This window comes from Rhyacophila brunnea, unplaced genomic scaffold, assembly GCF_057557595.1.
Source record: "Rhyacophila brunnea isolate RB1 unplaced genomic scaffold, BYU_Rbru_1.0 scaffold_5, whole genome shotgun sequence".
Taxonomy (NCBI): domain Eukaryota; kingdom Metazoa; phylum Arthropoda; class Insecta; order Trichoptera; family Rhyacophilidae; genus Rhyacophila; species Rhyacophila brunnea.
The window spans coordinates 20,243,599-20,257,497 of record NW_028233170.1 but is presented as its reverse complement, the minus strand read 5'-3'; the positions used below and the strand labels follow the sequence as shown (position 1 = coordinate 20,257,497).

The following is a 13,899-nucleotide window of genomic DNA, read 5'->3' as shown; positions in this document are numbered from 1 at the left end:
CCGATAATATTGAAAAGGTATCCACGCATATGGTTGAAATTCCATGTAAAAAATCCAAGGTTTGTAAAGTCAGTAGGTACCTACCAGCGTTCATTACAATAAACAAAATTCTTTTGTAGTTTATGAATGCCATGCTTGTTTTGGGGAAAAATTCTAATTGTGTATTATTGTTTGAATTGTGACTTTTTGTGTTATGTGACCGCTCATTTAAAAATACATATTCTCTGATATAACGAGTAACTCTTATAACGAGCAAATTCAGTCGGTCCCATCTTCCTCGTAATAACCAAGTTCGACTGTATTTCAAATCTATACTGCAGATTTATTGATTTTAAAAAATATATACGATTTTTAAAAAAATCTAAAAATAATAAAATAATTCAATATGCGAGTATTCAGGATATTTACCAGAAGCAAGAGAACTAAGTGAACCAGCAGTACTTCCGCCGCCCTCATAGGCGTAATTGCGCAAGTCGTCAAATGGTGGAGCATTGGGATCGCTGTCTGCTCTCTTCTTATGCTCCTCGATGAACATACCCACATTAGGCTCCTGACCGACACCCAACATCGGGACTGAAAAACACATTTTTATGATAAAATTAAACAATGAAATATGTACTAACACTAAATGTTCCACGGTGTCTTTTTAAAGGAAACAAAACCTGGTTTCAACTAGTTTCAACTGGTTTCAACTGGTTTCATCTTAACATATTCAATTGGACAATTCTATGTTTCTAATAACATGTCGTTACATTGAGAATTAATTTTTATTTTTTCAACCACGTCCGATCCTAATAGGATCATATGGGCCTCCACAAAGTAGATGTTTGAATTAAGAGATTTTGTTTTTTTACGAGAAATGGATGTCAGGCACTTGCTCAACTTATTAGGTCCATACCCTGGACGTACACAAATTGAAAAACAATATGTGTTCTTCTTGCCAGACCCAGGATTCGAACCCGGGACCCACGGCGTTATAGTCCAACATTTAAGCCGTGCGGCCACCGTGGCAGGGACGGCTCTTGTATAGGAGCAAAGGTGCACTGATCTCCCAAATTATTACGTAACTATGTAATAATAAGTACGTATTCAAATACCTACATATTGTATGAATTAATTATTGTAAAATATCTTTTATTTGTCGCCCGTCTGCACGCATAAACGTATGTATGCGTAGGTACGTCCTTCGTAGTATTAATTGTGCAGGAGAGAAATCGAACCGCCTGGCGATGATTTTTTTTTCACGCTGCCGATAATATGGGCTCAGTTGTGATCTTTTTTTATTTCCGAACGTGCAATATTTACCTCACTTGGGACACTGTGCCTCCCAATCTGAGCTTACGAGCGCAGACGACATTTCACGACAATGCTGTGTTTGACTGGCGCGAATAATAACAACTCACAAACGCTTTTGAAGTCGGTACAAGATTCCCGCGTAATATTTCAAATTATTATATTATTATTTCGTACGTTATGAGGTAAATGCTACGTTGTTTGCCATATAATATTGAATCGATCAAAATATCGATTAGAGTGATATTGTGTTCATTAAGTTAGGTGTAGCAATCATACATACAAATACCAATTTTATAATTATTTTACCTTTAAAAATAAATAATTTTATTATGCCTAGAGCAAAGTAAACTTGTAAGTAAGTAATTGATAAACTATTAATAACCTTTACATAATATAATATACATATTACATTTTTTTACGTACCTACTTATACTACTCTAAGAGAAGTAGTTATTTAACAAAAGCGTTACATTGTAACAATTTCTACAATATTAGGTATTTCAATAGTGTATGTGGAGTATGAGCGTTATTTTGAACGTAAAAGAGGATAAAATATTTTTTAAGAAGATGAACAAAGCAATTTTCCAATGTCAATTATTGAAGAAAAGAAATATAAATTATTCTATCAAATACAATATTCGTGTTACCGAAGTATTTTTCATTTTGAATACGTCTTTCAAATCAGTCCCATTTGGAGTGCAATTCTGGAGTTGAGGTGTACAAAGTATTAGCAATTTTTTAACAGATAGTAACTATATCCCGTTGAAAAATCACCGATCCATAGTATTTATCAAAATGATACAGCGCGTAGGTATATGCGGAGAATGTGGGATGCAAATAACCGAAAGGGGAGTAAGATATGCCCGAATTGCGTCAGTATGTGAACTTCAACCGACCATAACCCGCGTACTACCTATCGGAGCTACACAAATGAGGAGTTTACGGCTTTGTACCAATGACATATTGTCTAAAATACTTGCGTCAGTTATAATTTATGGAAGTTAGGAGTGTCAAACGTGGAAACTACGTTGGCACATATGAAATGTATTACAATAAAAATCGAAAAGAGTTTGTATGCCTTTTGCATCATACCTATCATATCCAGAAGCTTGGACTTTATAACTTTGACAATAAATAAATGCTGTCGGTGAATGTGAGCGTCGTTTCGTTTCTCAACCCCCCCCCCCCAAGATGTATTATATATTTAAGCATAAGCCTACCTCCACTCTGAAGGCTATTGCCGATTTTTTTCAATACCACAAAAAGGAAAATGCATGTCTTTGCATGCACTCCCTAATTTTATGATCACCGGCCGCCACTGCACCGTGGGTAATAATAATGGATTAATAGTGAAAATAATTAATAATTTATAAAATGTCTATAATTATCTAAATGAAAATTTTTTACCATCTTATAATATGTATATATATTATATCACACTGTGAGTGTAAAACCGTGGTAAGTGCAAATTTTTTATTTTCGAGATCTAATCGTAAAATAACTTTGTTAAATTCCATGCAGAAATATGGAAATTAATAAATTAATATGGCATAATGTACCTACAGCTATAAAACCTATGAACCAAATATTGTAATTTTATTTTAGAAACTCCATTTTTCTTAAATTGAATTGTCACCTCAATACTACAACTAGATAACTCTGATTTGGTCATTGTTGGGAAAATGAAATTTAAGCTTTACTTGATTAGCTTAAATCTAGACTAAAATTGTTATTTAAAATAAAAATGGAAAATTGTGCTCGTCTTATTGGGAACAATTAAATAATGCTCAATTGTACGAAAAAATATTGTAGATATATTACTTTATTTTTATAATGCATCTTATGCTTTTAAAGTTTTCTAATATTTTCAAACACAAAATTTATACAGTTCCCAACTTCTGACTTACCTAGTTTAATCATATGTAGAGAAGGAAATGTATAATAATATTCAGTAGCTAACTCAAAAACAGTGAAAATCAAGTTATCTAGTTGTAGTATTGAGGTGACAAAATATACACTAATATCTCCAAACTATGTCATTTGCACTATGATTTTACATTCACAGTGTATTATTTTCTTATCCATTATATTTTTTACTACAAGTGAACCTCTCCACTACATAAAAGGTAGATAATTTTTTAGCCCAAACTTTCTCTTCTTTCAGAACTTTTGACATGAGTCCATGGAACCCTGATTGGGAGTCACTGAAGTTATTGACTGGATTATTAATCTTGAGCTATGCTTACATGGTATCTTTGTGGGTGGATGATCGGGCAGAGGTCCTCCAATCGGTATCTGAAGTGGCGTGATGTCGAAAGCCGTCATATCATCTTCGCCGCCGCCTTCGTCATCATAATTAATGATATTCTCGCGAACGTCATCATCTGGTCCTGGATATTTTATGTGAGCCTCGCGTCTTCGGTTATACACCACAAATACGAGGACCAGAACTGTAAAATTATTTCAAGACAATTAATTATTTTAAAAGATTTGATAATCCACAAGAACAAAAAATTATTTCTGCAGTTTGTGAATTTTTAAACTAAATATTCTTTTTGAACTTTTTCTTTTCTTATTTAAAATCAATGTATTATTATTTGAATTCATTTAAATAATATTTTAAAATAGTAACCAGTTATACATATACCTACGTAAATACAGTAAATAATATCAAATGGATAAAATTTCAATTGAGTCTTTTGCATTGTCTCAGTGCAAATAAAAATGTTAAGACATTTTAAAGACAAAATTTTATACTTTTATACAAGAGTTTTGTACAAGTGCTATAAAAAAGTGATAAAAAATATTGTAAACAGGTAAGTACTATGACAGTGATTAATTAATAAATTGAGTAAAAAATTGCATGCAGTTGCTAGACAGCACATTTAGAATTGAAAATATAGTTTAAAAAAGTGTTACACTTATTTCTGTACATGACAGGTAAATGGTACTATGTCCATTTTCAAATTTACAGATAAAAACTGCAGTTGAGATGTATGCCTGGACAATCGACCGCGCTGTCAAATATTTCACATGTGTATTTTATTCCGGGAATCTCAAAATGGACATACGATCATTTGCTTACCACATACAGATTTGTAATTTCAGTATTGTAGCGTTTAGTAAGCTGAAATTCTGAATTGCAACGCTATTTATGCGATACATTCAAACCTTTTTACTTTGGCCGACATTAATATAATTGGAACTTACCTATGCCCTGTTTTTTATTAAGTAATGAAATGGGGAGCAAAATTAATTAAAGCCCAGTCGCACATAGAAATTCATCTCGACTGCAACATGTCTAATATGTCCATGTGATTTGGTTGTCATTCACAAAACACATCTAACTTAATGTACTGCTGCACCTATGTGCAACATTTTTGGTAAAAAAAACATTGGCTTGTCACATGTAACAAATTTCACACAACATGGGCCGGAGGTAGAATGGCAAAATTTGCAGATGCTGTTTTTCATTAGGTTCGGCTAGCCGCAAGACGTCACTGTTCCGAATTTGAAGAATTTCCGAAGACCAAATTTTGACTTATGACCCGGTCGAGACGATTTTCTATGAATGGGCCCGGTGATAAGTGTAGTGTAATACATAATAAACATAAAAGTGTAATGGAATAAGTCCCTACTGAATATCTACAACTTCAGTTGAGATGAGTCTAGTACTGTGGTACTCTAAAAATAATATTTAAAAAATTATGGAATGATTATGTCAGTGTGTTTTCTATGTTGAATATTTTAAAACTTATAGTGTTATTAAAACACCAGAAACAAAAATATATCACTTTTTTTAGGAATGAAACATTCTTGGTTCTTGGCAAACTAATATAAATGATTGAAAATTATGATGCAAATTATACTAACCCAATAAAATGAAAAAGCAAACAATGATAGCAATGATGAAATCTCGAGAGGGCGTTATAATTCCGGATGCCAGTAATTCTAGTTCACAGTTGTGGCCGGTGTACCCCAGGGGGCAGATGCACTCATAGCGGATGGGTACGTTCCGGTCGACGCACTTTCCTCCATTCTGGCAGGGACGCCATTCACATTCGTCTTCGTTGACGCACGAGTTTCCGGAACTTTTCAAACCAGCTGGGCATCTGCTTATTGTTGAATGGAACATCATTACGAGTACTTACTTACCTAGTACCGAATCCGTTCCCACACTGAGTTATCTTGAAATGTGATGGCAACACACACGAGAAGTCAAATACCTACTTACCGTTTGAATTTTAAGATTTCTTAATTACCCCGGATTAGTATGGTGAATAAATAATAATACAATACTCTAAATATGTACATTATTAGTAAGTAAAGATATAATATAAGCATTCAAAATAAAAAAATATACATAAAATAGTTGGTAGTAATTAGTCCATACGATTACTATAAAATAACATAAATATAATGAAGTATAAGAAATGAGAGGTATAAATAATATGATGTATTATTAATAATATTGTATTGAAGTACTTGATAAATAATAGAAATATCAAAGGTTGAGATGAAGATGAATATAATATTAACAATGGTTCGAATATTGTTGAGAATATTCGAAAGATTTAATGCGTGTATCAATTTAATATGTTGTTATTCGATGTGCAGCATGATTGTATAATAATATAATAATATTTTTGAGGCGTCTTATTTTCAAAAACTGATAAGTTAACATGTGGTTAATATTTAACAAAAAATATGTACATGAATTCTATGTAATTTCACACAACATGACTTTGATGAATGACAACTTTTGAAACCTGCCAATATGAAAAATTCTTCAAAAACAAAAACTTTATATTGTATAAATGTTAATATAATCTAACTTTTTAGAATACTTTAATTTGAAAACACCTCAGAAACTATACTGAAAATATATTGAAGAAATATCATGGCAGGGCGGGCATATAATAGGTATTTCCGAATTACGTATGCTCAATAAAGAATGTTGCATTCTTAAATCCTGTGAATTATCCGTTGAATAAGAAAATGGTTCATCGAACTTTTAGTGGAATAAAGAGTTTATCAGCTAATCAAACAATGTTCTAATTAAAAATCCATTTCAACGAAAAAAAGAAACTAGGTAACTTTAAAACCAACCACTCATAAAAATATCATTTAGTACCACAAAAAAATATTGAAATGTGGAATGTCGGTTTTTGAAAAAAAGCACCTCATTGGTCATTATTATTTTATTGCCCTATGTTTCTACAAAACGTTTTTCTCATAGTGTGTTGATTTATTAAGTTAAAAAATAAATTAATATCTAGTAGTAACAGAAGATTGTCCGTCGATCTTAATAAGCTGTAGTCACATCAGACAGTTAAGCAACAATTCTTTCAATGTGTTTTATCTTTTAGTAAAGGGATTAAAGAGATGTATTATTGATACCTACATTATTAGAAGTGGTATGTAAAATGTAATAATAACACATTTGGTATAATACTTGTAGTTGTCAATTAATGTAGGTATTAATTTTGCGGTTATTATTAGTGTGTCAAGTGCTATAAAAATTATAAAAAAAGCTAGAGCTAAGTGCTTAAGTGATGTCTATGGTAAGTAAATGGAATGATAAATGTGCAATAAATATTCTAGGGATAGGTACATCTAAGATGAATGCATTTGCCTAAGGGTCGGTAAAGAGAATAAGTCTCTGGCTCACTGAGTATGATGAGTAGACAGACTAGAATGGCCGCCAGAGCACCCATGCTGAGTTTGAGGGTCTGCCCCTCCTGCACCAGCTCACAGTTCTCTCCCCAGAAGCCGTCTGGGCAGATGCAGCGGTAGCGCAACCTAGGGTCTTGGTTAATACATGTGCCCCCATTCAGACATGGCAGGTCCAAGCACTCGTTTTTATCTGTGCAACCTTTGCCGTCCGGTGCCATAATACGACCTTCTCCGCAACTACATAAATATTATTGGTTATTTATTGTATTATTTTTGTAAACAAATAGCATTATGTATCTATCTATGAATAATATTGTCAACAATTATTATTGAATACAAAATATACACATAAAATAATATTAGTACCTACTACGAATAGTGTTAAAAATGCAAATAAAAACCAAGGTACCAATTGAAATAAGATATAAGTGTCATAAATACTGATTAGTGGATAAAATGATAAATTTAAACAAAAAGTAGGTACATGTTTTGCAAGAATTTTAAAATTAAAAAATAAAAAGAATAACTCAGTGCGATAACATGGATAACACATTTTATAATAGTAAGTATTGTGGATAAACATATTAGAAAAAAATGATAAAAGTACATAAGTAATGAAAGACAAAAGTTTAAATTAATCTTTATTGGAAGTAGATATTCAATTATAGATCAAGATCATTGATTTACTATATAGGATAGGCCTTTAGCATAATTCACGTAGTTCATAAACCATTGGGAGCCATTCACTGGTCGGTGTATTGGAGATTGGTACAGCTAATAAGGAAACGCCTGATTAGTATGTAGTAGTTTACAGTCAATGACTTTTTATATCGGGTTTGCCCAATACACGATTTTCATTTTTAAGAACATATTCTCTATAAGCGCAGGCAAAAAAATCGAACCTAATTGATCAAAACACACTTTAGTGACACTGAGAAAGTCAGTTTTGAAGTTTATATGGTTATAAATAATATCGTCACTGTTCTGGCAGAACACACTTACTGGAGAATACTAGTTTTGAGTAATTTCACTTTGAAGTTGTTAAAATGTTTGAAATGGTCTATCATGTGAGTTTATTAAGTAATCGTAAAAAGTATGACTTTTATTATAGACTGTTTATTTATTAAGAAGGTATCCAGACGGTAAAGTTTGAAATAAGGAACATTTTGGTATAACTAACTCAATATGTAATTTTTTCGAATTAGTGTCTTCTGCCAGAACAGTGATGATATTATGTATGCAATAAAGTTGCTAAATTCAAACATACAAGAAAGCAATTAATAATTATTTGGTCCATTGAATTTCTATTATTTAATAAGGCTTGATCTATAAATGCATAACACTCCAAAATGGATGGTTTTAACTGATTTTTAAAATTAATTATGCTGTATTTTTTCTTGCTCTGTTTTTAATTAAGGCAAACGGTCTGTCTACTAAGGCCATCTAGCGGCAGAATATGAAGCTTAAAATTAATTAATCTAGTTAATTAAGTGTTTCATAACATCATGAATCTTAAAATATTAAAAAGAAGCTTGCAATTAAAAAAAAAACAATTATAAAATATGTGTCCAAATGTATCAAAGAAATTTTTGAATACCTACCTACTCATAGTTTTAATGTATTTTACACTTATCTAAAACAACACTAGACTGACTAAATTCAATTGTTCTATGGTCACAAGATTATCTTTAAGTTAAAACATATTTATTTGTCATTAGATATTATGAAGCTTGGAAATTATCTATAAATAATTCTATTAATCTGCTAACTTCATATTCTGTTGCCAGATACCTTTAGTAGGTAAAGTATTCACCTCAAATGGAATATATTCATATTTTAGGATGACCACTAATTATTTTTTTTGTTTCATTCTGTATTTACTTTGATACAAATCGATACCCCAAGTTCAATAGGGGAACAACTCATAATTTAAAGGTTTTGAGTTAAGAATGCCATTCGATGTAGAAAAGTCTTTTCTTTATAATTCAGCAAAAAAAAATAGTCAAAAATGTCTTCAATGTGTCATAAAATCGAATAACCCTTTCTGAGATTAATTAGTAATTCCGTTATATAATCAAATTTATTGGTTAATTCCTTATTAAAATGTATAATTTCATTATGCATTGATGAATTCCACTAAATTAAATATAAAAAAACATACACTTTCAACGAAATCAAGGCTTTAAAATTAAAATGAGAATTACTGGAAAAAATTCAAACGCCATTATCTTGGAACAAGGTTTTATGGGTTGTTCCCCTATTGAACTGGGGTACCGAAATATTCACTTTGAAATAGAATGTCACAATAAATCCGTAGGGAAGTAAAATATATAACAGTTCGTACAATCTGAATTATAGAAAAATTATTGTGTCTTTGCAAGATTTGAAATTTTATATTTTATTCAGGTAGCCACGAAATTTGTGAGTTTAGTGAATTTTTTGATAATAATAATTATTAATGAAATGGTGAATATTGAGTACTTACGTGCATTCATATTCGTTCCATAGATCAACACATTCAAATGGATCTGGGCAAATGACGTTTATGCAAGGACTGTTGGATGCGCACCCGCGTTCCAAATTGCGTGCCATTGTTGCTTGTCCCCATTGAGTTCCATTCATCGCGGGAGGTAATGGCAAATGTTTTCCCTCCAACCTGATATCATCCAAGCAGCCTTTCTGGAAGTCTGCGTATACCTCGAATGTTCTTACTCCAGTATATTCAGCTTTGCCACCGGCATATACGCCTTCCTGCTTGTCGACTAAGAGCCATTGGTGGCCTTCAAAGCTAAAGGTTTCATTGAACCGCCTGCCTTCTCCTCCGTCCAGTTCTAGTGTTGCGGCGCTTCCGTGCCGACTCACTTTGGCCACGTGCCATTGTCCGTCATCAACACCCACTGCACTTAACCACACATCACGCTCCTCAGTACGAAGAGAATTCAGATTATACCGGAAATGTAATCGAGCCTCCTTAACTTCTAAGATACCGTATTCTCTATTATGCTGGTCACTAACCCGGAAAAGTTCCCCATGAGGCTCTCTAGTTCGGAACCGGAGTTGAATTTGGGTACTAAATCTGTCAGGTTCAAAACTCAGAGCGAATTTGACATAGCTTTGAGGTCTGAAGGTAGTGGGAATCGTTGGCGTCGCACACGCGGGGCCGGTCCATCCGGGTCTGCACTGGCATCGTGCTTCCGAAAAGCTTCCAACGCAAGTGCCGTGCTCCCAGCAGCGAGCGGTGTTTTCACCCTGATTGCAAACTTCTTCAGTTTGAGGGCATCCGGCGACAGAATTCCTTGATAATCCAGGATGAGCCAAATCATACAGCTTGCTGTTGTGAACCAAGTTCTTCAAGCAACCGTCGAAACCTTTTCCGACCGGCATGTACTGCCAATGGTAATGAGTTGGATCAAATTGTTCAACATATAAACCGCCGAGTTGCAGAGGAGCGTTGACATTCAGATATTCATTGAACGGCGGAATAGTGCCACGTGCTTGACAGCTAGAATCGTCAAATTCTGGAGGAGTGCCGTCTTCTAATTCTTGAATATCTGCCGATTTACAATAGTCTACGATCATTCGAACGTTCTCAGTATCCCAAAATATGTCCAGCCTGTGCCATTCGCCATCATCTAAACTCTTTTTTGTTTTTACTCGCAGTTCCAGCGTACCTGACCCAAAGTCAATTAGCAACCTAGGATAGCCTCTTTCCAGTTCTACTGAAATGAAATCAGACACCATCACTTCATCCGCCTCCGGAGGAACTATTGGACCATTATAGAGTAATATGCCATCTGATTTTCTGGTGATGAATTCAAAACTGAGGTGAGAGCTGTCGCACATTTCGAGTGACGGATACCAGGCCCAACCATTTCCTCGGAAACTACGAGACGTTTGTTGACACCTCGGTCCGCTGTAACCGGCCGGACATGAGCACGATAAACCATATTTGCCCTCGATACATCGACCTCCATTATAACATGGATTCGTTCGACAAGATTCCATCTTTGTAAAGTTTCTCGCTCCACATGTACATTCTGCAAGAACATCGACTCGCACTCCGACCAAAGCTGTCCTGTTGGCGTTTACCATATATGGAAGATTGCTTATATCTAAAACATTTGTACACGATCCTTCACACATTTGGTTTTCATAAAGGCATTCATCGATGCCGACCATCGTGATGTTGATGGCGACATCCCTCTCAATTTCTTCTCTGTGCATAAGTACAATACCATTAAGTCTAACTGGCTTGTAGTAGGGTGACCCATGTGCCGCGAATCTTATATCAGTAATAGGCGGATGCTTCCTTCTCAGCTGCACACTGAACACATCGACGTTTTCCTTATCGGTATTTAAGAGATCGGCTAATTTATCCCTGAACCGGTCAGCTTTGCTGCGGGTCAAGCTACCCGTCCTGTAGTTCCATACTCTTATGAAGTCTTCATCGGTAATTCCGGCAATTCTTATTGAGCCCGAATTGATAACGGCATCATGAGGTATTTCTCTAACTGTAACCGTCACGTTGGCTGGTACATCAGTTTGAGTGTGCTTTCGGTCATACACTTTGAATTTCAAATGATATTTTCCATCTTTGGTTCCCTGTTTCATCTGTATCATTCCTGTTTCTTCGTTGAGTTTAAACCGTGGATGTTCGGCGCCTTCCCAATAGAATTTCTTATCAGGAAGATCCCAATCATCCAAATCATAGACGTAGACTCTACCTATTTCGGTGTCTGGAGCTTGTCCTTGGTAATTATATGCAAATATTTCTTTCGAACCGGGTTGCATCTTATTGTCATTAACATCGCCGATTACTACAGTCAAGGTACTCGTGCCTGTCATGGCAGGGTTACCGTGATCTTTGATGATGATTGGAATCAAGTATTCTTTTTGTTGTTCTCTATCAAATGATCGGAGCGATGCCACTATTGCCATACCATCACCGTTGGCACCTTTTTGATCTTGTTCAACTTTGAAAGACGCTCTAATGATATCGTCCGCTCCGGGATCCAAGCGGAACTGGAACGGCGGGCCATTACTCTTGGACCTGTCATCGTCATCTGTGGCCAGAATTTCGACAACCTTTCTTGGTGGAACATGTTCCGGTAGAACAGGCCTATAATCTTTAAGGAATGTGGGAGCGTTATCATTAATATCTTGCACTATCACAGTAAGTGTAGCGGTAGCAGTCTTTGGGGGTACACCGTCATCAATGGCTAAGATTTTAACTTGATGTCGCGGAGTTTCTTCTCGGTCTAATGATCGCTGTATGCTCACGGTTCCTTCTTGATTGATTGAAAATTGTCTTTTTCTATCTGATGACCGATCAATGGCATACGAAACTTTACTCTTACCACCCTGGTCAGGATCAGTAGCTTTAAATGTTTCTAAACTCTTTCCGACTTCAGCGTTCTCATAGACCGATACTTCAATATTTGGCCTTTCAAACTGAGGCTTGTTGTCATTGATATCTCTAAGCTTGACCACGACCCAAGAGTACGCTACGTGGTATTTATCATTGTCATTATCTTCACCTTTGTCGTTGACCTGTATCCTGAACCTGAATCCGTTGCTTTGAAGTTGGTCTTCATAATCCAAAGGCTGAACAATCTTAAGTGATCCTGTACCGTCATTATTTCGCACCATGGTAAATTTATCAGCCCCGTATCCGCTGTTTTCGATGACTTTATATTGGAACTTATTAGTTTCGTCTTCATCATGAACGGTGACAGTGAGGATAGGCATTTCTGGTAAATTGGTACCGTCGGTTTCATCAACTTCAGTGAACCATTCGTCTTTAGTGAACTGGGGCGGCATGTCGTTTATGTCTTTGACTCTTATAGAAGCCGTCCCTGTGCCTTTTAACCCCCCGCCATCCATCGCAACGACTTGTATAGAATAATCAGGTGTCCTTTCTCTATCTAAGCAACACACGGCCGTTTTAATCACTCCTGTATCAGATTCAATTTCGAAGATCGGCGAACCGGTCTCTTCTTCAATCACATTCTTCTCAATGGAATAAACTAACCGGGCATTTGTTCCTTCTGAAGGATCGTCGTAATCCACTGCCGTCATCGTCATGACGACCATGCCAGCGGTACCGTTTTCAGTAACATTTCCGAAGTAAACTCCCTGAGGGAATATGGGAGCATTATCGTTGATGTCTTTAAGATTGACTTGGACGTCAGCGTATCCCACGAGTCCTTCTCCTCCTTCATCCTGAGCGAAAACGGTAAATCGCCACTGGGGACGTCCATTCGGTTGATCACGGTCTAGGGGCTGAAAGAAAAGTAACGATTGAATAAACTGTTATAGATATTGATGATCAGTAGATAAGACAAACAGCAAGTTATCTATTTTACCTTGAGCACGAATATTTCTCCAGTAGTTCTGTTGATGTCAAATTTACTGTTCGCCGGATTATCAGGATCAATACCTTGACCCGTCAGGAAGTAGACTATGTTCTGAGGCCGATCTTTGTCACCATCCGTAGCCGTAACCTGTTTCATACAATATAAATTATTTCAAACTGTTTCAAACAAAATGTACCTATTTAAATTTAACTGCGAATATAAAATTAAATTACCGAAGAGACTCAACATTTAATTATGTAGATTATTTTACATGTTTGAATTTCGTAACAATAATAAATATTTACTGCTTCATTTTAAAGTTTTTAATATCAAATCTGTCTGTTTGTCAGTGAACCATGGCTACTTACAGACACGTTTTTTTATTTATAAAAAGGATCCTTTAGATTCCAGAGATATTGCAATAAAAAAAACTATAGAAAATTATTAGACATAAAGCAGTTGCTGACTATCTTATTTTGTTAGAAAGGGCAACCTCTAGAGACATTTTTTTATACTTACTATAACATTTTCTAAGAAAATTCACAAAGAAAATATCATGCATTATAGCTAC

The 13,899-nt window shown here is 35.0% G+C and overlaps 1 protein-coding gene across 8 annotated transcripts in view; it reads right to left on the bottom strand.

Annotated features, from left to right (window-relative positions):
- Positions 1-13,899, bottom strand: part of CadN (neural cadherin) — an 835,618-nt gene that overhangs the window by 2,204 nt on the left and 819,515 nt on the right. For 7 of the 8 annotated variants that reach the window (XM_085956138.1, XM_085956137.1, XM_085956140.1 and 4 more), the window contains 5 exons: positions 13,338-13,475; positions 9,458-13,254; positions 6,968-7,209; positions 3,543-3,746; positions 409-573 (listed from right to left, as the gene is read on the bottom strand). In XM_085956138.1, coding sequence (XP_085812264.1) covers positions 409-573; positions 3,543-3,746; positions 6,968-7,209; positions 9,458-13,254; positions 13,338-13,475 — 4,546 coding nt within the window. Of the gene's footprint in view, positions 1-408; positions 574-3,542; positions 3,747-5,169; positions 5,409-6,967; positions 7,210-9,457; positions 13,255-13,337; positions 13,476-13,899 lie in introns of all 8 variants that reach the window. The other variant, XM_085956141.1, reaches the window with a different exon arrangement.